This window comes from Geotrypetes seraphini, chromosome 5 (genome assembly GCF_902459505.1).
Source record: "Geotrypetes seraphini chromosome 5, aGeoSer1.1, whole genome shotgun sequence".
NCBI classification, from domain to species: domain Eukaryota; kingdom Metazoa; phylum Chordata; class Amphibia; order Gymnophiona; family Dermophiidae; genus Geotrypetes; species Geotrypetes seraphini.
In genome coordinates, this window is record NC_047088.1 from 98,318,377 (window position 1) to 98,343,052 (window position 24,676).

Sequence of the window (24,676 nt, forward strand, 5' to 3'; positions counted from 1 at the left end):
TCTTTTTTCTGCTTTCCCATCTTCTGTAAATTCTTCTTTTGCTGTCCATTGATTCCTCCTACCATGGTCCAGCATTTATCCCTCTCATACCCTGGACCATGTGCAGTATCTTTCGTCCCTGCCCACCAACATCATGCCCAACATTTCTCCTTCTATCACCCCTCTCCAGCACCATACATCTCTCCCTCCATTCCTTTCTTCACCACTATGTCCAACATTCCTCCCTCTTGCATCCCTTTCAATCTGTCGTACTGTTCCCTTTCCACCACAACATTTCTCCCTCTAATCTTTCTCTTCCCTTTCATCTGTACCTCTCTCCCTATGACCAAAAATTATCCTCTTTCTTCCATTCCCTGTGTACATCTCTGTTTCCCTCTCACTGATACACTCATGCCCAATTCTCCCTTTCTATTCCCCCCCCTCAGCATTTCTTTCCCTCCCTTCCTCCAACCTCTCTCCCAAGTTTATGCCTTTTGTGTCCAAAAATGCACTCCCTCCCTCCTTTCTGTGTCCTGTGTTTAGGCCCCTCCCATGTCCCAATGTGCTTCCTCCCTCCCACAAGACTGTACCTCTCCCGACGTCAGAATTGCACTTTTTTGCAGGGCAGCGGGCCCTGCACGTGGTTGATGCGAAGCCTTCCCTCCGACGTCAGCTCTGATGTCGGGGGAAGACTTCCGGGTCAGCTATGTGTGGCATGCTGGGAATGTTGCACGATGCATAGCAGAGCTAGATGGAGAGCAAGAAAAGAAGACGAGGCCCTTGGCTCGAGCTGCCTCCAACCCCGCGGGATCCCCGAGACTACGAGGGGGGTCCCCTTGGGGTCCCCATGACCTGAGGAGGCATCCCCACGAGATCCCTGTGACCTGAAGGGGGAACCCACGGGATCCCCGCGGGTCCCGTGGAATTCCCATCGTCCCCGTTCCCATGCAGCTCTCTAATCTGCACTAACCTCAAACACTTTAAAATCATAAGTGTTTGAGGCTTGTGCAGTTAAGGCATAGCTTACAGGACTGGGAATGGACAGCGACAAAACTCGCCGGGGTGGGACGGAGAAATTGAGTTCCTGCAGAGACAGGGAAAAATTTGTCCCCATGTCATTCTCTACCCAGAGTAAAGTTCTCACAGGAAATAACTTTATTAACAGGAATACCTGATGAGGTCCACATTTCACCTACTATTAGGCTTCTTCAGGGGTATATCTAAAATATGACACTTAAAAATATAAATATCAGTCCTAAATAATATATAAGCCAAATGTATAAAATAAACCAAACAGGAAACAAAAAATATAAAACATGCACTATCAGGCTCATAATAAAAAAACATAGACATCCAAAAAACATCCTAAATCGGCACTTGGATGTCCTAATTGCCAGGACTTCCAAGTGCTGATAATCGAAATAGTCTTTTTGTATGTCTAGCGAGGTGTTCCAGGCTCTGTACATCCAGAGAATGAGATTGGCGTGGTGAAAGCATGTTATAGGCGGGCTTTGAGTGATCTCAAGGGTGGGTTAGACATGGACGTCTTTCGGCGATAATCAAACATTTTGCAAGACATCCTGGACGGAACTTATATATTTGGAACTAGACCTATTTTAGAAGGGTCTAAGTGCCACATAGGTGCCCAAACTGACCAGATGACTACTGCATGCATCAAGGTAAGACACCCCCACACACCCCCAGTGCTCACTGACCCCCCTTCCACCACACAAAAATGAGAACAAAAAGGTACATACCTGGCTCTAAAACAGCAGCATCTGGTATGGGGAAGTCTAGTAGAGATGTACACAGGTGTCTTAAGTAGCCTGGTGGGTGGGCTAATGAATCATAGAGAGGAGGACCCAGGCCCATAAGCCACTCTAACCACTACATTTATGGTAGAATGTGTGAGCCCACCCAAAACCTACTATACTGCCATATAGCTGCCACCTGTAGTCATAAGTGCTATTGAGGTGGTACACAGGAGGGTATAGTAGGTTTGTGGGGCTCACCCTAAATTAAAAGGGGGTTATGGTAAAATATACAGCTGGCACCCTTTATGTGAAGTTCAAAGCAGTACCCTCTAAGGTGTCTCATTGCTGTCTCGGGATGTCTATGTGGCCAGTCCATTACTATGCTGGCCCCACCCACATCCAAATGGTCAGGATTAGGATGTTTTCAACCTGGATGTTTTTCTGATCAAAAATGTGGTATAAAGTCAGACGTTCCGGTGGACAAGACGTCTAAGTAGATGATTTTCAAAAAATATATATATATTTGGACGTCCAGCAGTGTGCCATTCGAAAATGGCAATTTTTGAATCTCCAATTTTGAACGTTCAGCTGGAAACATCCTAGTTGAACGTAGATGTTTTTTTCAAAAATGCCCTTCAGCGTATGGGAAATGGCAAATGAAATTTATTGACAATGTATAAGTGAAATCAAATAAAATACAACATGGCCACTAGAACACATGAGATAAAACACATCGAGCATACTCATGCCAAATGTCCTAAGTGCCATTCAACACCAGCTGGATTGTTTCACATGTTTTGGTCCTGTGACAGAGTACAAACTTTTTGGTCCTTTGTTGGTTTCCATCTGCAGACGATTATACAAAAAAGAATTCCCCTGAGAGCGGATGTTTTGCTTTTCTCTCAATTCACTTCTTTGGGATTTTCTAAGGGTAATTGCTTATTGCTGAAAAAAGCTTCATTGTTGTCTCGAAAATGTATCCTTTTCTTATGGCGGCAAGCAGAGGTGCCTACCCTTACTATGTGGAAAAATGAATTGTTTACCTTGTTAAAGTATGAATATTTGGATGTTAAGAATTGTGGCTCAGGTCGATGGAGGAAATTCCGGGCGGTTTGGGCTCCTTGTCCCATGGCGCCCGAAGTGCCCTCATGAATTTCTGACACTGGAGTGCTTGGAGGGGTGGGGGAGGTTTTTTTTTTTGGGGGGGGGGTGCTTGGTTTCTTGGTTGGGTTCATTTGTCTCCGCGCAGACACCACGTGGTAGACTCTTTCATCGTGTGTTCTGGTTTTTAATTTCTGGTTGTATTTGTTTCCGGATTATTGTATATTTTCTCTTGTATTTTCATTTCATAATAAAACTTTGAAACTTAAAAAAAACAAACAACAACACATCGAGCATAAAAAGGTCTGGGCAATGAGTCATGTATTATGATACATTGCAAAATCATTATTTGGTAACATCTTGATATGGAAATTGTCTACTCAGGGACTTAATGAAACTCTTAAAGGTGTTGAATTGCAGAAACCAAGGTGATTGCATAAAACATACTATATGCTGAATAAAATGTGCTACAAAATGTATTAAGTTAAAAAAAACTATACCAATTACAAGAGATTAAAGAGGAGCAAAGGAGAGAAGCAGTAGAGTTGCGAAAAGGGGTAAGATAAGGGGGAGAAGAGAAAGTAACGGAATATGAAAAGGAAACAGTATAGAAATAAGGGAAGGAGGCAAAGAAAAGGGGGACAAAGCAAAGGGACAACGAAAGGGAGGACAGAGCAAAGGGTGAAAGGGACTAGGGAGAAATGACAGACAAAACTTGTGCAGGTAGAAGAAGCTACCTACAAAAAGGAGGGAGGGGGTGGCTTACGGACCAAGCTAAGGGAAGGTAAGAGAAGCTGTGGAGGGGAAAGTGAAGGAAGGAAGGGGGAGATGGTGATATAGAGGGAAAGAAAAATTTGTAAGAGAGGTCATGGGAAGTTGCTCAGTGTTTTCTAGTACATGATAGTGCTGGTAATTACTGTGTAGGCACCAATATGCTTCTTTCCTTCAGGTAAGTGCCACCAGTGGGGTAGAAACATACTTTGCGGAGGCACCAACCTATACAAAAGTCATATTGTTATCTATAGAACTATTTCTGGTATTATCATGTGTATTAGAAAATGCTGAATTCATCCCTGCCTAGCCTCCTCCCACTAATCCACTGATACCAACATGATCAAAACCTAAAAGTTAAGTGCTGTGGTCTGTGAACCCTCTCTCTCTTTGTCTCTCCTAGTTACATATGAAGAGTTGCTTGATGACCGGAAGTTTGAAGGTGAGAGAGTGGGAAAGAGAGAGATGGGGGGGGGGCATTTAAAAACGCATTTGATTCTCCCATTCCAGTATATTCTTGGACATTTAGTTCAAGTTTTCACCTCTGCATATCCCTCATTATATTCTGGAACTTCTAGATCAACCTTTATTCTTTCCCACATTCTAGGATTTTTAGTCTAACCTTTCACCTTTCCCTCCCACAGTGCATTCTGGGACTCTTAGCCAGTAGTGTAACAAGGGTGAGTGGCACCCGGGGCAGTGGCACATCTGCCCCGCTCTTTCCCGACCCCCCCTTGCCGCGTACATGCCCCCCTTCCCTTCCTGCGTACCTTTTTAATTTTCCAGGTAGGAGCAACATCACGAACTTGCTGCCCGCATCATGTCGGCTATCCTTCTGACATCACTCCCTTGGCACGGGGCACGGAAGTGACGACAGAGAGAGGCGATACTGATGCGGGCAGCAAGTTCGTGATGCTGCTCGTGCAGGGAAAATTAAAAACGTACGAGGGAAGAGAAGGGGGCACATGTGCACAATAGGGGGGTTTGAGAAGGAGTGGGGTGAGGGGCTGGCAAACCTTACCAAGACTGCGCCTGGGGAAGACCCTCCCTTACTACGCCACTGCTCCTAGCTCATGATCAGAAAAGCTCTGATTGGGCTCTTTTCTTCAGGAGAGCTGATTTGGGTCACTTTTACCTCATATTAGCTCTGATTTACTTTCATCAGGATATGTTTGATTTCCTTTTGACTCAATAGTTTCTTCTTAGTTCTGTGGACCACCAGCTCAATCACAACTGACTTCTATAGGTTTTTCTCAATATTTTATATTCCATCTATCCTCATAATGTACTGTAATAAGTCCAGTCATTGCAGTAACAACCCTCAGCCAAAGTCATGCACCAGAGTACCTAGAATCTTATACTCATGAACCCTGAATTCAGCCACAAAATACTGGCTATGGAGAAGATTCTAAAAACTTTAACGTGGTCGCTAAACTGGTTCCAGCCGGTTTAGCGTTCATGTATTATACTAGCAGATTATCAAAATGGCTTACCATGGTCTTTTCTGAGCTTCCTAGCAGTCTCTGACTCTGCCATGCAAATGGATTACAACGAGGTCATTAATATTTAAATGAGCACTCCGAACGATTCTCTATTATTACCAGGTGATTCCCTAACTTTGCTGTCTTACATTTGCGAACAAAATTTTCCGGCTGGTCTGAGCTGTCGTAGCCTTACTTTCTGGTCAGTGCCTGAGTGCTGATTGGCTCAGGCATTGACAGGAAAGTAAGGCATAACAGCTCAGGCCTGCCAGAAAATTTTGCCACCACCAAGCAATGCGCACCCCCCTCTCCTCCCAGCAGTGGGAGGGATGCCCACTCCCTCCTGCCACCAAGAACCCCCACGACATCCTCCCCCAGCAGCAGGAGGGATGCCCACTTCCTTCTGCCACCAAGCAACACCCCTTGGCAGTGGGAGAAATGCCCATTCCTCCTGCCGCCAAGGAACACCCTCCTCCTGACATTCACCCAGCAGCGGGAGGGATGTCAATTCCCTTCCACTGCCAAGCACACACCCCTTGGCAGCGGGAGCGATGCCCACTCCCTCTTGCTGCTAAGCAACAGCCCCCCTGACATCATACCGGGCCTCTGACAACCTCCCCGCCCCCTCCTTACCTTATTTACAAAGGCCAGCTGGCCTGCCTCTTCAAAATGGCAGACCTTCCCCTCTCCGGTGCATCCTTGGATGCGCCGGGGAGGGGCCTAAGGCTCTGATTTGCCAAGGTAGCATAAGGCTCTTCCTATGGGAGGGGCCTTAGGTGTCTGGGCCAATCAGATCCCTCCCCGAATGCACTGGGGAGGGGCCTAAGGCTCTGATTGGCCTAGAAGGGGCCTTAAACAACATGGGCCAATCAGAGCCTTAGGTCCCTCCCCGGTGCATCCCAGGATGCACTGGGGAAGGAGAAGGGCCACCATTTTGTAGAGACGGGCCTGCTGGCAAGAAGGAGTAGGCATCCTGACAGCTGGCCTTCGTAAACAAGGTAAGGAGGGCAGGGGGGTCGTCGGAGGCCCAGGGGGGCTGTTGGTTGGTGGTGGGAGGGAGTGGGCATCCCTCCCGCTGCCGGCGGGTTGCTTGATGTCGGCAGCGGGAGGGAGTGGGCATCCCTCCTGCCGATCTTTGATTCGGGGGTCTTTTAAAAAAAATTTGTGGGTTTATTCTGTGCATGGGCCGATCGCTGTCACCAGTGATCAGCAAATGCAAATTTAGTGACCCTCTGTGACTCTTCGCAAACCCCATTTGCATGCTTGATTTTTTAAGAATGGCTCACCTTTTTGAAATTGTTACAGTAGCGACCGCAACAAGGTCTGTCAAATTTTACCGCCAACATTTGAGAATCTTCCCTTATGAATCCTTCCTTCATGGGATCTGTGAATGCTATATCTGCAGCATCTCTAGCCCAAGCCAACTGGAAAGCCACTGGACTAGCCCAATTGTTCTTATATAAATAAGCTTTCACTAGATGGTCTGTGCTTTCAGGAGAGCTCTCGTTGGTCATGGATTGGGTCACACATTTTTCTGTGTCTTTTTTTCTCTTTCAGTTACCCAAACAACAGGCCCTTCTCACCAGATGGAAGGTGGAAACATCGCCCTAGCCATCTTCCTGCCAATCATTCTGGTCATCCTCGTTATTGGTGGAATATATATCTACTACACCAAGTGAGTAAGGGTGTTTTAGACAAAAAGATGTGGGTAACAGGACCAAGATGGGGGTTTAAAAATAATTACTTATACATAGCCATTAACCCCTGGATTCTATATAGGGTGACCAAAATTGTGTGCCCAAGAACCAAGTTCTTAAAATTGGCACTAACAGTCAATTGTTGCAGTTAATTTGCTCCAATTAGGATTTGCACTTGCATCTTGCTAAGTACTTCCGAACAGGGACTGTCTATAAATGTCAAAATGCACAGCGCTGAGTACACCTTTTAGCGCTATATATGTGATAAGTAGAAGTGAAGAAGTAGAAGAACTATTGTATATAAAGATCCATGTGGAAATGTTTTGGGCTTGGATTCTCTATATAGCACAATATCAGCGGCTGCCTAAAAAACGGCCATTGATCACATATCAATGACACGATGGTGCCCTATAGAGAATTGCACCTCCGGGAAAGATAGGCATGGGAAATTTAGGCAAGGGTTTTCCAGGACTACATTTCTGGGGCCTAACTTTGTTGTGAATTATGCACAAATAGGCACCTTAGGCCACCTACTGCCACTTTCGGCATTAGCCATGTTCATAGTGGTGTTAGGTAGGCCTAAAGCCCTACAAAGGCGCGATTCCAGCACCAATTTTTTAGGCGTTGGTAGGTGCTTGAAATTCAGCTAAAATGGTGTTTAAATGGCATGAAGCGGTGAATGGTCTTGTCTCCGCAGTGAAGTAAGGGAATGTGTGTGGTCACAGATCACATGGTCCAGCAGCCTCCTCCCATCCAATCACTGCGTCCCTCCATCTCCCTCCCTCCCTTCTCCTCACCTTATGTGCCGAATTTAATTTTTCTGCTCTCAGCGGCACGCTTTCAACAAGTTGCGTGCACAGCTGTTTAAGTTGAATCTTCTCCTCTGACACAACCGGAAACGGGAAGTTGCATCAGAGGAGAAGATTCAACTCAAACAGCTGCGCGCGTGACTTGTTGAAAGCGTGCCGCTGGAAGAAGAAAAATTAAATTTGCCAGATAAGGTGAGGGGAAGGGAGGGAGGGAGGGAGGGAGATGGGATGTGGCGATTGGGTGGGAGGGGATTGCTGGACCACGCGATCCATGACCATGCGCGTTTCCTCACAGTAGGAAGGAGGGAGTGAAAGGGAATGAGATGCTGGGCCAAGGGGATGAAGAGGGAGACAAATATTGAACCCACAGTAGGAAAGAGAAAGGTGAGAACAGGCAGGAGAGCCAGATGCTGGGAGAAGTGGGGGGGGGGGGAGGGAGAAAGAGGGAAAGAAGCTAGATGTGGTTGGAGAGGAGAGAGACACATTGGTGTGGAAGAGGAAGAGAGGGGAAATCTGGACACAGAAAGATAACAGAAACATAGGGGAAATTATGTGCATGGGGGCTTAGGAACAGAGACATAAAGGGGAGATACATGGAGATGGTATATGGACATAGGAGGGGCAATGCCGGACACAGGAGGGAGTATACAGATACAGAGGGGAGATATTAGAAATGGGGAAAATAGGAACACAGAAGGGAGATGGTTTGTGCGGATGAGATCAGATGGTTTACGGTGACAGGACGGGTACTGAGCTCATGTGGACTGGGTGGGGACGGGGTCGGGGACTGAGCTCATGGGGACAGGGCAGAAACGGGGGCAGGTCAGCGGCATTAACTAAAGATCCCTGTAGCATTATAGAATTTGGGAGTTCTGCGCTTGACTTGTGTACCAGGATTTACACCAGGTTTGCGGTGGTATAAATCCTCGTGCCCAAAGTTGTTCCTTGAGTTCCTATGAGCATCGGGAGCAGTGCGGGCCATTCAGCACGGCTCCCTGTGCTAAAAAACGCTAGCGCGGTTTCGTAGAAGAGGGTTTAGTTTAACATATTGTGAGACATTCCATTCCATCATATTTTCTAAAAGGTGCTGCATCTGATTCCAAAATCACATTTATTTATTTATGTAAACCAGGGGTGTCCAACCTTTTGGCTTCCTTGGGCTGCATTGGCCCAAAAAAAATGTTTCTGGGGTTGCATAAATGCGCAAACGCTGCAGCAAGACAGAGGAGGGAGCCGGCAAGACGGTAAACACCCGAGGGAAACAGAGGAAAACACTGCATCGCCCTTGACCGGGGCCGCACAAAATACTTCATAGAAACATAGAAGATGACGGCAGAAAAGGGCTACAGCCCATCAAGTCTGCCCACTCTGCTTACCCACCCCCTGTCTTCACAAGGCCGCATGCGGCCACAGGTTGGACACCCCTGATGTAAACAATTTATATTCTGCTTATCCTACAATTCTAGGCGTGTAACAAAAAACATACATTTTGTTTAATATAGTGTACAAACTTTTTTTTTGTTCTGTATGTGTTCATTGAGCGTTTTGCTCTTTGGTGTGTTTTGGAAATACCTTGTTGCTGTTCATCTTGCAATATGCATAATATTCTTTTTTTGAAAATTTAATAAAAATTTATTGAAACAAAAAAAAAAAACCCCAATCATATTCTCTAAACACACAACATCATAAATAATAAAATACCTAACACTAAACTCAACCCTAAAGTTACACATAAAAATAATACTAAACTACTTAAAATCAAGTGATTGTAATAAAACAGAACTAAAAGCAGATTATGGGCAAAAATTTTGTTTGAAAACAACAGTTTACACCAATTTCCATTGTGGAGCAGCTGGTCCAGTTCCTTACTAACATTTCCCATTGTATGGAGCAACTCCACCAGCGGTGATAAAGGGCCATATTCTATAAACGGCGCTGTAAGCTAGACGATGGTAGGTGCCCCACCGCTGCCTAATTTTGAAATGACGAGGTCTGCAGCTTGCTCATAAAGGCCCTGATCCTATAAAAAGTGCCTGCCATTAGGTGCCCAGATTAGCATGCCTAACTTAATTTTTTAATTGGTTCAATTGGCGCTGTTAATTGATCAATGCCATTAAACTCCAATTTAAAAAACAATTTAAAAAATTTTATTCTTTAACATCCCTCCAGACCGGCACGCTGCTCTGCCAGCAGGTGGAGACTGAGAACACACTGAATTCTAACAGTTCTGTCCCTCATAGAATCAGTGGAGTGGTAAGCTTGTGCTCTCTTGTTTTTCTAGGCCTTTCCTTAGGAACTTTTGGAGAGGATAGGCAGGGGCTTTTTCTGACCTTTTCATTGTCCGGACTGAGCTTGGAGCCCAAGGGGAGTCCCATTAAACCTCGGGAGTATCACACTCGGGTGACCGAATCCCTCCCCCCATTCTCTACCCTCCTCATTTTTTATTTAGAGGCACCTCAGCAATGACTACAGCATGGAGAGCCAAAACATGCACATACCTCTGCCTCTTTATCACCCTCCAACCCTGGGAACCCCTACCTATGTCAACATGCGATCTCCTACCTGTCCCCCCAGCACTCAAGCCTTCAAGTACAACCACTCACATCAATCTAATGCATAACAACTACCATGAGGCCCCCTGCACAGACATGTGCCCAAATCTAACAATCACACTCTCACATCCCAACCGCTCTCCACATCAGGGTTTGCTCCCATGTCATCTCATTGGCCTCCTCCCTCTTATCTTTTTTCCTGCTTCCAGAACATGGCTCTACACTTACACCCATTCCTACCACCTCACTCCCAGCTGTATCACAATGCAACACATTAACCATGCGCAAACCCTCATGGTAAACCTCTCTCACACACAGGCCAACTTGAGCAGAGGCGGCAGCAACCACTGCAGGAGGTGGAGGAAGAGGCTGTCGTGGAGGAGGAGCAGATGCAGCAGCAATTAACTGCTACCACCTCCCCCCTGGAGCATGTTGCCATCCCCAGAAAGCAGAGGAACTGTCTGCAAGGGCCAGAGAGGAACAGAAGGAAGAGGACTTGCCCTGAAGGGGAATGAGAAGGCCTCCCAGTAGAAGCCCACACTCCTGCTGCTGGGTCAGGCCCAGGACACATTTAGAGGGAGGGAAAGAAATAGGGAGGAGGCACAGGACAGACCAAGGGGTAGGAAGGAAGCCTAGGACACACTAAGGGAGATTGAAGTAACGCAGAATAGGCCAGGCAGTGGTGTAGTAAAGGGGGGAGGGGTATGGACCACTCCTGGCCCCATATTGGTGGGGGCACTGACATCTCTTCTCCTCTCTGCCCCTGCTCCTTCCCATCCCTCCCACGCTGCACATGCGCCTTCACTTCCACCCCAACCCCTCATACCTTTAGTTTTTTGTTAGCATGAGAAGCATCTCCAACCTGCTGCTTGTGTCAGCCTCAAATCTGCCTCTGACATCACTTCCTGGTTCCAGCGCTGCCCCCAATGGAACAGATGGTCCTCAACCTCCTCCCCTCAGTCAGCATTCATGGCACCCTGGACACGTCAGCTGCAACATAGCAGTCAGGTACATTTGGGAGATGGAAGCTATGTTGTGTGTGTCCCCTTTGGGGCTACCTCTCCCAGAGTCGGGGAAAATATAGAAACATGATGGGAGATAAAGACCAAATGGCCCATCCAGTCTGCCCATCCACAGCATCCACTTTCTCCTACTCTCCCTAAGAGATCTCATGGAATCACTTCCAGGGCACCCATGTGAGGGGCTGGGTGTTGAGGTGGGTGGGGTAGGGGGGCTAGGGTCCCTCCTGAGTGGCAACATAGCAGGGCACATGACTCATGGGTGCAATAGGGAGTGGGCAGCTGTGGCAGCTTATTGGGCCCATATTTAAACAACCGCTGTGGATTGGGCCCATGCCTAAACAACCTCTGTGGACCTGGTCATCCCCTCCCCACTCCCCAACCATTGTGCACAGCTTCATCTCACACCTCTGTGTTCCCAGCAGCCCTACCATCTTCCTAATGTCTTTCCTTTCCTTGATGTGTTGCTGTCAGGCACCTTGGCATCTGAGGAATACAGTTCACCATCACATAAGGCTTTGGTAGGTCTGCATGTAGGAGCAGACATCTTTGGGTTGCATAACCCTGGCATTGCTTCTCAGCTGAGGACTGGATGGGCACCTGGAGGTGCAAAGACAAGAAAGGTGGTGAGCTGTAGAAGGTGACAGACATGACTAGGACCCACATTTCTTCCCTATTCCCAATGCAGATGATGCTGAGGACAAACAACCTGCGCTGAAGCACCAGATAAATCAGAATGCAAGCTAGCTTCAAGGGGAACGAACCCTGAGTTTCTACAAGTTCCAATGCAGGCCAGTCAGACAGGAATCCTGAAGGTTGCCTTGCCAGCTGCAGATGTCTGATACAGAGTCTGCATCCTCTCCCAGGTGGAGCTACCCCGGGGTCACCAGGGACCTCTCTAACACTGAAAGTATCAAACTCTGATACCCCCCCAAAAAAAAAAAAATATTATCAGAGCAGATCAGAACCATACCTTCTCAACTAGCTTGCAAAAGGAAAAACCAGTGGGGTCTACAGCACTGGAAAAGGTGTTGGAGCTGAAGAATATAAATTTCATCTTTCTGCAATCAACTGGCGAATATGGAAATATCACCTATTGTCAGAACTCAAATGTCCTTTGTACCAGAATCAGCCTTAATATTAATACAGAAAATAATCTTTTCCAGAGAAGGAGAAACAGTAAAACTAGAGGACATAAACTGAGGTTGAAAGATGGTAGACTTAGGAATTAAGGGTAATTGATGCCTGGAATGCCCTCCCAAAGGAGGTGGTGGAGACTAAAACAGTGAAGAAATTCAAAAAAGTGCAAGATGAAACACAGAGAATCTTTAATTAGAAAATGGATGGTATAAAAAAACACACTTCTTAGGGCTAGATTCACTAAGGTTAATTATTAGTGGCTCACTACTTCAAAAGTAATGGTGTCAAGTCCCAGGAAAATACTGTAATAGAGCAAAAAGGACTTGCTAGCACTCAGTATAATAGATGTAGCCCTCAGATACCTGTGCTGCACAGTGATCAGAAATCACACTGAAATAGCAATATACAGGTTTGCACGTTGTCTTTCATCGGGCATACATATAATTTTTTAGAATTTTTTAGTTCTGCAAAGTCAGACCGCGCTATACACGCTTGACGAAAATAGATCCCTGAAGAAGCCGTATTCGGTGAAATGGGTCCCGTTGGGCCACGAGTTCAAGCTCAGCAAACGAGTCATCCACTTTAAAGATAAGTGTCACTATTTATCACTACGTGGTGTTTGCTGTTTTCACTAAATTATAAGCATTGCAAAAATTCTAAAAAATTATATGTATGCCCGATGAAAGACAACGTGCAAACCTGTATATTGCTATTTCAGTGTGTTTTCTGATCACTGTGCAGCACAGGTATCTGAGGGCTACATCTATTATACTGAGTGCTAGCAAGTCCTTTTTGTTCTATTACTAGATTCACTAAGGGCATGGATTGGATCCGCGAGGGATTAGATCCGATCCATGTCCGGGGGGCTGATTCATTTGCTGATTCATGCAAATGAGGGCGATCGGAATCACGCCCCAAATAGACTGAATCGGATCACTGAACAGCGATCCTTGAGCATGTGCAGACCTTATGTAGATGGTCTGCACATGCGCTGGCCCTTTGTACTCGGCAAAGCAGGAAATTTCTTTTTTTTTTTTTTTGCTTCCCAAGCCCGTGATTTTAACCCGCTTTAAGCCTGCGGGTTAAAACCATGGGCTTGCACTGCGGGGCAGGCAATAGATCGAGGGCTGCAGGAGTTCGGGGCAGGCAGGAGATCGTGGCTGCAGGAGTTCGGGGCAGGCAGGAGATCAGGGCTGAGAGCAGGAGTTCAGAGCAGAGAGCAGGGCGGCAGAAGGCAGGGCTGTCAGAAAGGACCTGAGCGACTGGTCCTCAGCAGTCGCTTGTGTGGGATCGGCCAGTCCAGTCTATGTTGCAGGTTTTTTGTTAGTGAATTGCTGCCTGCCATCATTTGAATACAGTTCTCCCTCATTTGCAAGCGTGGATCGGAGAATGATCGAGACACAGGTTAGTGATTCGGGTCGGAGGGAAATCGGGTCACAAAGGGGTGCAAACCGATCGGTATACGAATTTAGCCTTATATTGACTACATGTATTCCTGAGCCAAGTGGCGCTTAGATGACAGCTCCAGCTGTGAAGAACTAAGGCCTGTGCCGGCAGACTTGTATAGTCTGTATTATAGTCTGTGTCCCATATATAGCAAGATGGTTTGAGATAGACTGGAGTGGGCTTTGACAGCAACTCCTATGATTGGAATGTAAGGATGGTTCCAGGCGGACTTCTATGTCCTAGAAATACCAAAGAAAGTGAGGCACAGTGGTTAAAGCAACAACATCAGCACCCTGAGGTTGTGGGTTCAATCCCACGTTGCTCCTTGTGATCCTGGGCAAGTCACGCAATCCCCCCCCCCCCATTGCCCCAGGTACATTAGATAGATTGTGAGCCCACTGGGAAAGACAGGAAAAATGCTTGAATAAATTGACAGGAAAAATACTTGAATAAATTCATGCAAATCATTCTGAACTCCCCTGGGAGAACGGTAAAGAAAATTAAATAAATAAAATAATATGTCAGGGATCTTCCCAGGTTTCAATATAACTGTAATTAATGCAGAGTTCAGGTTTGGCTTGAACCTGTTGTTATTTATAGGTTCAGTAAAGACTGTTACCAATGTGGGCATTACTTGGTGACCTAAAATTTTATAAAATTTAATAGGGAACCCATATGGGCCTGGTGTCTTGTAATTTAGCTAGATGTCCTACTGGTTTGACAATCTCTTTCCCTTGCAGCAGAGAATTCAGCTGTTCTAAATTCTTCCCACTCAATTCTGGGAGTTCTATCTGCTATAAAAAGCTTTTAATTTCTAACTCATTTAAACCTGCAAAGGCATAAAACTTTTGGTAATATTGCTTAAATTGTTTTATTGATATCTGCATTCCTTATTAACCTTATTTTTTTCCATTAGTATCCATGATATTTGGAATAAATTTAGGGCTCCTTTTACAAAGGTGCGTTAGGGCCTTAACACGCAGAATAGCACGTGCTAAAATGCCCCGTGCGCTAGCTGCTACCGCCTCCTCTTGAGCAGGCAGTAGTTTTTTGGGTAGCACGCGCTAATCCGGTGTGTGCGCTAAAAACGCTAGCGCACCTTTGTAAAAGGAGCCCTTATTTCCTTATGCTGTAATACCAGTCTGGCCATACAAGTTCTACTCTTATTACCATATCTGCAGTATCTATGCTGTGAATAAAAAATTAAATGATGGAAACAAAAAACTTTGGACGTTCTGAAAGATGATTTATTATTCACTCTGCACAATAAAATCATAAAAATACAAATATAAGTCCAAATACCGTATTTTTTGCTCCATAAGACGCACCCTAGATTTAGAGTAGGAAAACAAGAAAAAAACCCATTCTGAACCAAATTGTGTACTGTGTACCAGGCTCTGCACCCAGCCCCCCTCATTCCCTGCCAGGCTTTGCACCCAACCCCACACTCCTTGCCACACTCCTTTCTTCATTCAGGACCAACAATTGTCACTTTCTATTCCCTCCCTCCCATGTCCCAAGTTCATGCCCCCTCCCCCTCACTGCCTTCCAGCCTTTGTCCTTCGTAATCCCTCTCTCCCATGTCCCGAGTTTGTGCCCCCTCCCCCTTACTGCCTTCCAGCCTTTGTCCTTTGTCCTCCCTCCCTCCCTGCCATGCCGAAGCCTGCCTATCTGCAGCTGATTCCTCCTCCTCTGCCCCCAGTCTGCCACTTGCCCCAACTCCAGGAAGGGAAGGGCCAGCGTGCAGTGATTGCATGCACAGACATTTCCACCAATTTTGGGTGGAAAAAAAGTGCGTCTTATGAAGCAAAAAATATGGTATATAGTACACATGTGTTTGTCCAACTGAACCCTACACGGTCTGTGTTTCGACAAACACGCCTTCCTCAGGGGTCTGGATAATATAGGGTACAGAGATTAAAATGTGGACTAAAAACAGTGTACATGTCTTTGAGCAGATAACCAAAATGGCTATGGAACAAAGTGGCGTTTACTGTTTTTAATCCACATTTTTATCTCTGTACCCTATATCATATGGACCCCCGAGGAAGGCGTGTTTGCCAAAACATGGACCGTGTAGGGTCCGGTTGGACAATCACATGTGTACTTGAACTTATATTTGTATTTTTATGATGAAGAATGAATAATAAATCATCTTTCAGAACATTCCTCATCCACAGTTTTTTGTTTTTATCATTTGAATTGTACTCACTGTGGAATATTAGGGTTTTTTTTTTTGTTTTGTTGTGAATAAAAAAATTGCCATATTTAGCAGCCTTTGGGTATTGAAAAATTGCTCTCTTTTCTTTAATTGATCTTTTTTTGGAGCAGTATGTTCCATAGAATAAGATCTTGTGCATTCGTTTACTACAGTATATTTTGTAATAAGAAAGTATATTATCATTAACGCAGGGCATATGTGATTTTTCCTTGGGGGAAGAGTGTTAACTCGACTAGGAATTTAGATGTAGGTTTAGTATTAGAATGAAAGTTGCATATTAAGACCAAACTCTTCCATGCTGAGATAGCAAGGGATGGATAGGGTTGAGAGTCTTTCTAAAATCCTAAGGGATGTAACTAATGGCCTTTTATCTTTCTTTCTTTCTCTTTCTCTCCCATCATCTCACATTTTCCATTAGGTTCCAAGGAAAGTCGATATTTGGGTTTTCCTTCTCCAATTCTCACTCTTACAGCCCCATTACCGTGGAATCAGACTTCAATAATCCACTCTACGAGGCAGGGGTAAGGAAAAGTATTCAGCAGTTAATCAAAACCTCCAAAACAATAACACACCAAATCAACACTCAGTCAAAACCTACATTATGGTTTACCATGAAACTCCAATGAGATCAAGGCTGCCATACAATAAACACTGAAATCTTTTGGCACTGTTATATATTAGTTCCAGAATTGCATCAAATTCTCTGATGCTTCTATCTACCATTGAATTCCAAGAGACCAATGTTTTTCACATGCTGGCTAATCAATCTCCCCAATAACCAAAAAGGGGAAGACAATCTCCACAAAAAAGGTCCAGATAAAAACAAACATTGGAAATAACAAACAGTCATGCTAAATTACTCTCCAAAGGTGAAAAGGTCTTTATTTAAAATAATTTCATCACAGGACTCAACATGGACCTTTGTTATAGCCCTGCTGTCTGCATCAGGAGCTTATGTTAGTCTCAGTCATCTAAAATAAATAAAACATAAGAACATAAGAATTGCCGCTGCTGGGTCAGACCAGTGGTCCATCGTGCCCAGCAGTCCGCTCCTGCGGCGGCCCTTAGGTCAAAGACCAGTGCCCTAACCGAGTCTAGCCTTACCTGCGTACATTCTGGTTCAGCAGGAACTTGTCTAACTATGTCTTGAATCCCTGGAGGGTGTTTTCCCCTATAACAGCCTCCAGAAGAGTGTTCCAGTTTTTCACCACTCTCTGGGTGAAGAAGAACTTTCTTATGTTTGTACGGAATCTATCCCCTTTTAACTTTAGAGAGTGGCCTCTCGTTCTCCCTACCTTGGAAAGGGTGAACAACCTGTCTTTATCTACTAAGTCTATTCCCTTCATTATCTTGAATGTTTCGATCATCTCAGTCTCCTCTTTTCAAGGGAGAAGAGGCCCAGTTTCTCTAACCTCTCACTGTACGGTAATTCCTCCAGCCCCTTAACCATTTTAGTCCCTCTTCTCTAGACCCTTTTGTGTAGTACTGTATCCTTCAAGTACGGTGAGCATTGCTGGATGCAGTATTCCAGGTGGAGACATACCATGGCTCAGTACAGCGGCATAATAACCTTCTCCAATCCTTTCATGATCCCCTTCTTAATCATTCCTAGCATTCTGTTTGCCCTTTTCGCCGCTGCCACAGATTGCGCGGACGGCTTCATCGACTTGTCGACCAGTACTCCCAAGTCTCTTTCCTGGGGGATCTCTCCAAGTACTGTACTGGACATCCTGTATTCGTGAATAAGATTTTTGTAACCGACATGCATCACCTTACACTTATATATGTTAAACCTCATTTGCCATGTCGCAGCCCATTTCTCGAGCGTGTTTGTCACGTTGCAGGTCTTCGCAATCCTTCTGTGTCTTCACTACTCGGAATAACTTCGTATCGTCTGCAAATTTTATCACCTTGCTCGTCATACCAATTTCCAGGTTGTTTATAAATATGTTGCAGAGCACGGGTCCAAGCACCAAACCCTGCGGCACTTCACTCGTGACGCGTTTACAGCCAGAGTATTGTCCATTTACCCCCACTCTCTGTTTCCTATCCGCTAACCAGTTTTTAGTCCACGTGAATATTTCACCTTCGATTCCATGGCTTGCAATTTTTTGAAGTAGTCGTTCATGCGGCAATGTAGTGGGCAAATGCACAACGTACGAAGATTCAATGCCCGACAACATGATGCACGACCTACTCCTACTGGAGCGCTGGTCTAGGACCTGGCAACTCAACTTCAATGCCAAAAAATGCAAAGTTATGCACCAGGGCAGCCAAAATCCATGCAAGTCTTATACCCTTAATGGCGAGATCCTAGCAAAAACGGTAGCAGAACGAGACTTGGGGGTAATCGTCAGTGAGGACATGAAGACTGCCAATCAAGTGGAGCAAGCTTCATCCAAGGCAAGACAAATCATGGGTTGCATACGAAGGGGTTTCGTCAGCCGTAAGGCGGAAGTCATTATGCCATTGTATAGATCCATGGTGAGGCCCCACCTGGAATACTGTGTGCAATTCTGGAGGCCGCATTATCGCAAGGATGTGCTGAGACTGGAGTCGGTGCAGAGAATGGCCACCCGGATGGTCTCGGGACTCAAGGATCTTCCATACGAAGAACGGCTTGACAAATTACAGCTTTACTCGCTCGAGGAGCGCAGAGAGAGGGGGGACATGATCGAGACGTTCAAGTATCTTACGGGCCGCATCGAGGCGGAGGAAGATATCTTCTTTTTTAAGGGTACCACGACCACAAGAGGGCATCCGTGGAAAATCAGAGGCGGGAAACTACGAGGTGACACCAGGAAATTCTTTTTCACTGAAAGGGTGGTTGATCGCTGGAATAGTCTTCAACTACAGGTGATTGAGGCCAGCAGCGTGCCTGATTTTAAGGCCAAATGGGATTGGCACATGGGATCTATTAACAGGGCAAAGGTAGGGGAGGGACATTAGGGTGGGCAGACTAGATGGGCCGTGGCCCTTATCTGCCATCTATTTCTATGTTTCTATGTTTCTATGATCTTGTCGAACACCTTCTGAAAATCCAGATATACATTATTGACCTGGGTCACTCTTGTCTATCTGCCTTTTTACTCCCTCAAAGAAGTGCAGCAGGTTCGTCAAGCAAGATCTTCCTTTGCCGAAGCCGTGCTGGTTGGTCCTCATCAGATTGTGTCCATCTAGGTGACTAATGAAGCGATCCTTTATCAGCGCCTCTACCATCTTTCCTGGTACCGAGATCAGACTCACCGGCCTGTAGTTTCCAGGATCTCCCCTTGAACCTTTCTCGAAGATTGGCGTAACATTTACCATTTTCCAGTCTTCCAGAACAGATTGGCTATTAGTTGAAGCAGTTCAACTATAACCCCTTTCAGTTCCTCGGATGGATGCCGTCCGGTCCAGGGGATTTATCATTTTTAAGCCTATCAATCTGCCTGCATACCTCTTCTAGACTGACCGTCAACCCAGTCAGTTTCCCGTCTTCGTTTCCTGCATATAGCAGAGCAATGGGAGCTATGAACATAAAATTGCAATTCAAGCTAAGATGCTAAAGTGCAAAATCCCGATTATGACCTGGTCTTTTGCTTGCTTTCATTTATTTTAGATGACTGAGACTAATAAGAGGGGTAGCGCTATACATTAAAGAAGGCATCAAAACCACCAGAATCACGGACGTTAAGTACACCGGGGAATCCCTCTGGGTGAACCTGGCCAGAGGGAGAGAAAAATGCCTGTATCTTGGTGTGGTATATAGACCTCCAAGACAACCGGAAGACAAGGACACGGAACTAATCGAAGACATAGAAAATATCGCTCTACGGGGGGACGTTGTACTAATGGGAGACTTCAATATGCCGGACGTAGACTGGAGCATACCTTCAGCAACAATCAGCGGCAGCAAGAGGCTATTAGCCTCCATAAGAGGAGCACGCCTCAATCAAATGGTAATGGAGCCCACTAGGGCCCAAACGATCCTTGACCTAGTACTCACCAATGGGGAAAGCGTCTCAGAAGTCTTCGTGGGAGATAAGCTAGCCTCCAGCGATCATAACATGGTATGGTTCCACCTGAGGAAAGGTTTCTATAGATCAAACACTAAAACAAAGGTACTCAACTTCCGAGGAACAGACTTTGCACGCATGGGAGTCTTCGTCCATCAGGCGCTCCAGGCCCAAACTGAGACAGGGAATGTGGAGGATATGTGGTCATCCCTGAAATCTGTCATACACGAGGCAACCGGCCGTTACATAAAATCATCACACAAACGGCGAAGAAAAGAAAAACCCCAGTGGTTCACCGCAGAGATCTCGCGTCTCGTTAAGGAGAAGAAAAACGCATTTGCTTCCTTCAAACGCACGGGGAAAAGCGAAGATCAACTGCTACACAGGATCAAGTCCACAGAGGTCAAAACGGCAGTCAGGGAGGCCAAACTACGAGTGGAAGAAACTCTAGCAAACAACATTAAGAAAGGGGACAAATCCTTTTTCCGGTATATCAGTGACAGGAAAAAAAACACAGACGGGATAGTACGCCTGAAAAAAACGGACGGGAATTACGCAGAATCGGATCCCGAAAAGGCCGAACTACTAAATGAATACTTCTGCTCGGTCTTCACCTGCGAGGCGCCAGGGTCCGGCCCTCAATTGAAGCCACAGTCAAACACAAAAGACCCGTTCCGGGATTTTAAATTCACACCCAGCGAGGTTTACTTTGAGCTAACAAAACTCAAGGTGGACAAAGCCATGGGACCGGACAATCTGCACCCCAGAGTGCTCAGGGAGTTAGGTAATGTCCTGGCAGAACCGTTAGCCGTGCTCTTCAATCTCTCACTGAGTACAAGGACAGTCCCCTTGGACTGGAAAACAGCTAACGTCGTTCCTCTACATAAAAAGGGATGCAGGACAGAGGCTGCAAATTACAGACCGGTGAGTCTGACATCGATAGTATGCAAACTCATGGAAACACTGATCAAACGCCAATTGGACACGGTCTTGGACGAAGAGAATCTACGGGACCCCAATCAACATGGATTCACCAAGGGTAGGTCCTGCCAATCAAACCTCATCAGCTTCTTTGATTGGGTAACAAAAAGACTGGACGAAGGAGAATCACTGGACATAGTGTACCTGGACTTCAGTAAAGCTTTTGACAGCGTCCCACACCGCAGACTGTTAAACAAGATGAAATCGATGGGGTTAGGAGAGACTCTGACGGCATGGGTCAATGATTGGCTGAGTGGCAGACTTCAGAGGGTGATGGTTAACGGTACTTTCTCTGAGACATCGAAAGTGACCAGCGGGGTGCCGCAGGGCTCGGTCTTGGGTCCACTCCTCTTCAACATATTCATAGGAGATCTGACTCAAGGGCTTCATGGTAAAGTAACATTATTCGCCGACGACGCCAAACTATGTAATATGGTAAGCGAGGGCAAACTACAAGATAGTATGGCGCAGGACCTACGTACATTGGAAAGCTGGTCCTCAACCTGGCAGCTGGGCTTCAATGTGTAAGGTCATGCACCTGGGTAGCAGAAACCCGTGCAGAACTTATACCTTGAACGGTGAGACCTTGACAAGGACTTCAGCAGAACGAGATTTAGGAGTAATCATCAGCGCAGACATGAAATCTGCCAATCAGGTGGAGAAGGCTTCATCAAGGGCAAGACAGATGCTGGGTTGCATCCGTAGAAGTTTCGTCAGCAGAAAGCCTGCAGTCATAATGCCATTATATAGGACCATGGTGAGACCTCATCTGGAATACTGCGTGCAATTCTGGAATCCACATTATCGCAAGGACATGCAGAGGGTCGAGTCGGTCCAAAGGATGGCCACCAGAATGGTCTCAGGGCTTAAAGGTCTCTTGTACGAAGCAAGACTAAACAGTTTGCAGCTCTACACTCTAGAGGAACGCAGGGAGAGGGGAGACATGATTGAGACGTTTAAATACATCACCGGACGTATAGAAGTGGAAGATAACATTTTCCTTCTCAGAGGCCCCTCAACCACAAGGGGGCACCCGCTCAAACTCAAGGGCGGAAAATTTCACGGCGACACCAGGAAGTATTTCTTCACGGAGCGAGTGATTGATCAATGGAACAAGCTTCCAGTACAGGTAATCGAGGCCAGCAGCGTGCCAGATTTTAAGAATAAATGGGACGCCCATGTGGGATCCCTAAGTGGATCAGGGTAGAACATTGGCTAATATTAAGGGGAGGGTCTATAGAGTGGGCAGACTTGATGGGCCTTGGCCCTTTTCTGCCGTCATCTTTCTATGTTTCTATGTTTCTATGTTTCTAATAATGACTCCTGACGCAGGCAGAGGTGCCAAAACACAGTCTTTGTTGAGTCCTGTGAAGGCATTATTTTAAATAGAAATCCTTTTATCTTTGGACTGTTTAGTTATCTCCACTGTTTGCTTCTATCTAATCAAATCGGCCATCACTGTGTTGTACCTGCTTCAGTGAGACTCCTATTTCCTATTACCACATAAGAGTTAGTTGAAGAAGTTGGTGCTGCTATATACGTTCTCCAAGGGGACCATTGAAAAGGCAGTCAAAACCTTTCAACTGTACTCTATACCAGCCGTAAGGAGACTTGACAATAAAGCTCCACGAGTTAGTGCATTAATGTCTGTGCCATTTAAGCATGGGCTGCGGGGCTTTATAGAATGGGACCAATATATAAGAGTAGAGAAAGAAGAGCTGCCTCTTGGGGGAGGGGGGAAAGAAAGAGAGAGGGAACGGGATCTCATGTGTTCTTCCCCTTGGAGTTATTACTATTCTGAAGGAACAAGAGAGGAGAGTGGTGAAAAAATGGGAAGACTGAAATAGAAGGATTAAAGGTTCCTTGGTGCATGGTTTTTAAATACATTATACTGTATGTGTACATATATATATATATATATACACATACATATATGTATGTACGTACATACGTATGTACACCACACATCTATAATATAATAAAGAGCTAGCCGCGCATGCGCACTTCTATTTGCGTGTTCCGTGCGCTGTAGGTCTGTGGCCGAAGGAGTGCGCATGCGCGAGTCCCCGTATGCGCCAGTTAGCTGCATTGGCCGCTGCCGCTTCTGTTCACAGCTGCCTGCACGTCGCAGACTCCCCCCCTCCCGCAACAACCGCTACCGCTCCTGTTCTTCCCCCTCCCTCCAATAACCGCTGCCATTCCTATTTAAAACGGCCTGCTGAGGTTCGCGGCCGGCTGTAGCGAACCTCGCAGGATGCTCTACACATGGTAGCACGTTCCCTCTGACGCGATCGTGTCAGAGGGAACATGCTACTGAGGTGAACAGCGGCCTGCGAGGTTCGCTACAGCCGGCCGCGAACCTCAGCAGGCCGTTTTAAATAGGAATGGCAGGCAAGACCCCCCCCTTCCCCGCCTCACCAAGGCCCCGGCGGTCGCTGGCTGTGCGGACGTGGTTCCTGAGTTTTCGCCTCCCTGGTATAAGATTAAATCCCGATCGCGCGGATCCAACCCAGAAAGAAAAACAGGCACTGGCAGTCCCGGTCCCAGGCGGCAATGCAGTTTCTCCGTCTCCTCCCTGCTCCTCCTCACACACAACCACAATCAGTCACAGCGTTCCGTCCGAACGAACAAGCGGTCGGCTGTGCGCCGGCCTGCCAGCGTGCACCTGCGCAAGAGTGAGAACCAACGAGCACGTGCTCCCTTGCCCTCTGCGTGAGACGGTGAGCCCACGAACACATGCCAGCCCGCCAGCAGCAGCCACTTAGTTGGCTCTCAAACTGGTCAGGCGCTGAAGAAAGCCGGCAAAGAAGTGACCCTGGAAGGTAGGACTGTCTATTGGCTCTGCAAAATAAGATTTTGCAAGGGAAGGGGGTATAATGATGGACAGGGAAAAGCCAAGCCTGCAAATTAAAAATGGGCAAGAACTGCATGTATATATATATATAGAGAGAGAGAGAGAGAGAGAAAAAAAAAAGTTGACAGGTAGCAGGATACAGATGTTTCAGGCTTGGTAAATAAGGGGAGCAGTGAAGGGGTGGTGGTGGACACAGGGGAGGTAAAAGGAAGGGAGAATGGACAGGGGGAGCAGGCAAGGGGTGGTGGTGGACACAGGGGAGGTAAAAGGAAGGGAGAATGGACAGGGGGAGCAGGCAAGGGGTGGTGGTGGACAGCCGAGGAAAAAGAAAGACAGAAATACAGAAACAGGCTAAGGAGAGAGAGAGAGATAGAAATAAAGACAGACACACACACATATATTCTAGCACCCGTTAATGTAACGGGCTATAAGACTAGTATATATATATATATATGTATGTATGTACACATACAGTATACTGTATTCAAAAACCATGTACCAAGGAACCTCTAATCTTTCTATTCCAATCTTCCCATTTTTTCACCACTCTCCTCTCTTGTTCCTTCAGAATAGTAATAGCTCCAAGGGGAAGAACATATATATGCAGTATATGATCCCCGACCTAAAACAAAAACACATGATGAAAATTTACAGAAAAAAATGTGTCCAATATCAGGACTACACTGCAAGAGATGGTTCCCCAAATAAGATAAACACACATTCTGGTTCAGCTGGGCTTTAATAATTCCAGGAATCAATAAAGATACCTGCGGTGTTTGGAGCTGAGAACCTTTTTTTCCTCTACAGTGCCTACTTAACATAACATAACATAATATAACATGGTCAAGCACTGATCAAGAACAACTCCTCTCT

The 24,676-nt window shown here is 46.1% G+C and overlaps 1 protein-coding gene across 1 annotated transcript in view; it reads left to right on the forward strand.

The window, feature by feature from the left end:
- Positions 1-24,676, forward strand: part of SEZ6L2 (seizure related 6 homolog like 2) — a 168,787-nt gene that overhangs the window by 143,198 nt on the left and 913 nt on the right. Inside the window, exons 17-19 of the mRNA XM_033944067.1 lie at positions 4,009-4,047; positions 6,644-6,761; positions 16,389-16,491. Coding sequence (XP_033799958.1) covers positions 4,009-4,047; positions 6,644-6,761; positions 16,389-16,491 — 260 coding nt within the window. The remainder of the gene's footprint in view (positions 1-4,008; positions 4,048-6,643; positions 6,762-16,388; positions 16,492-24,676) is intronic.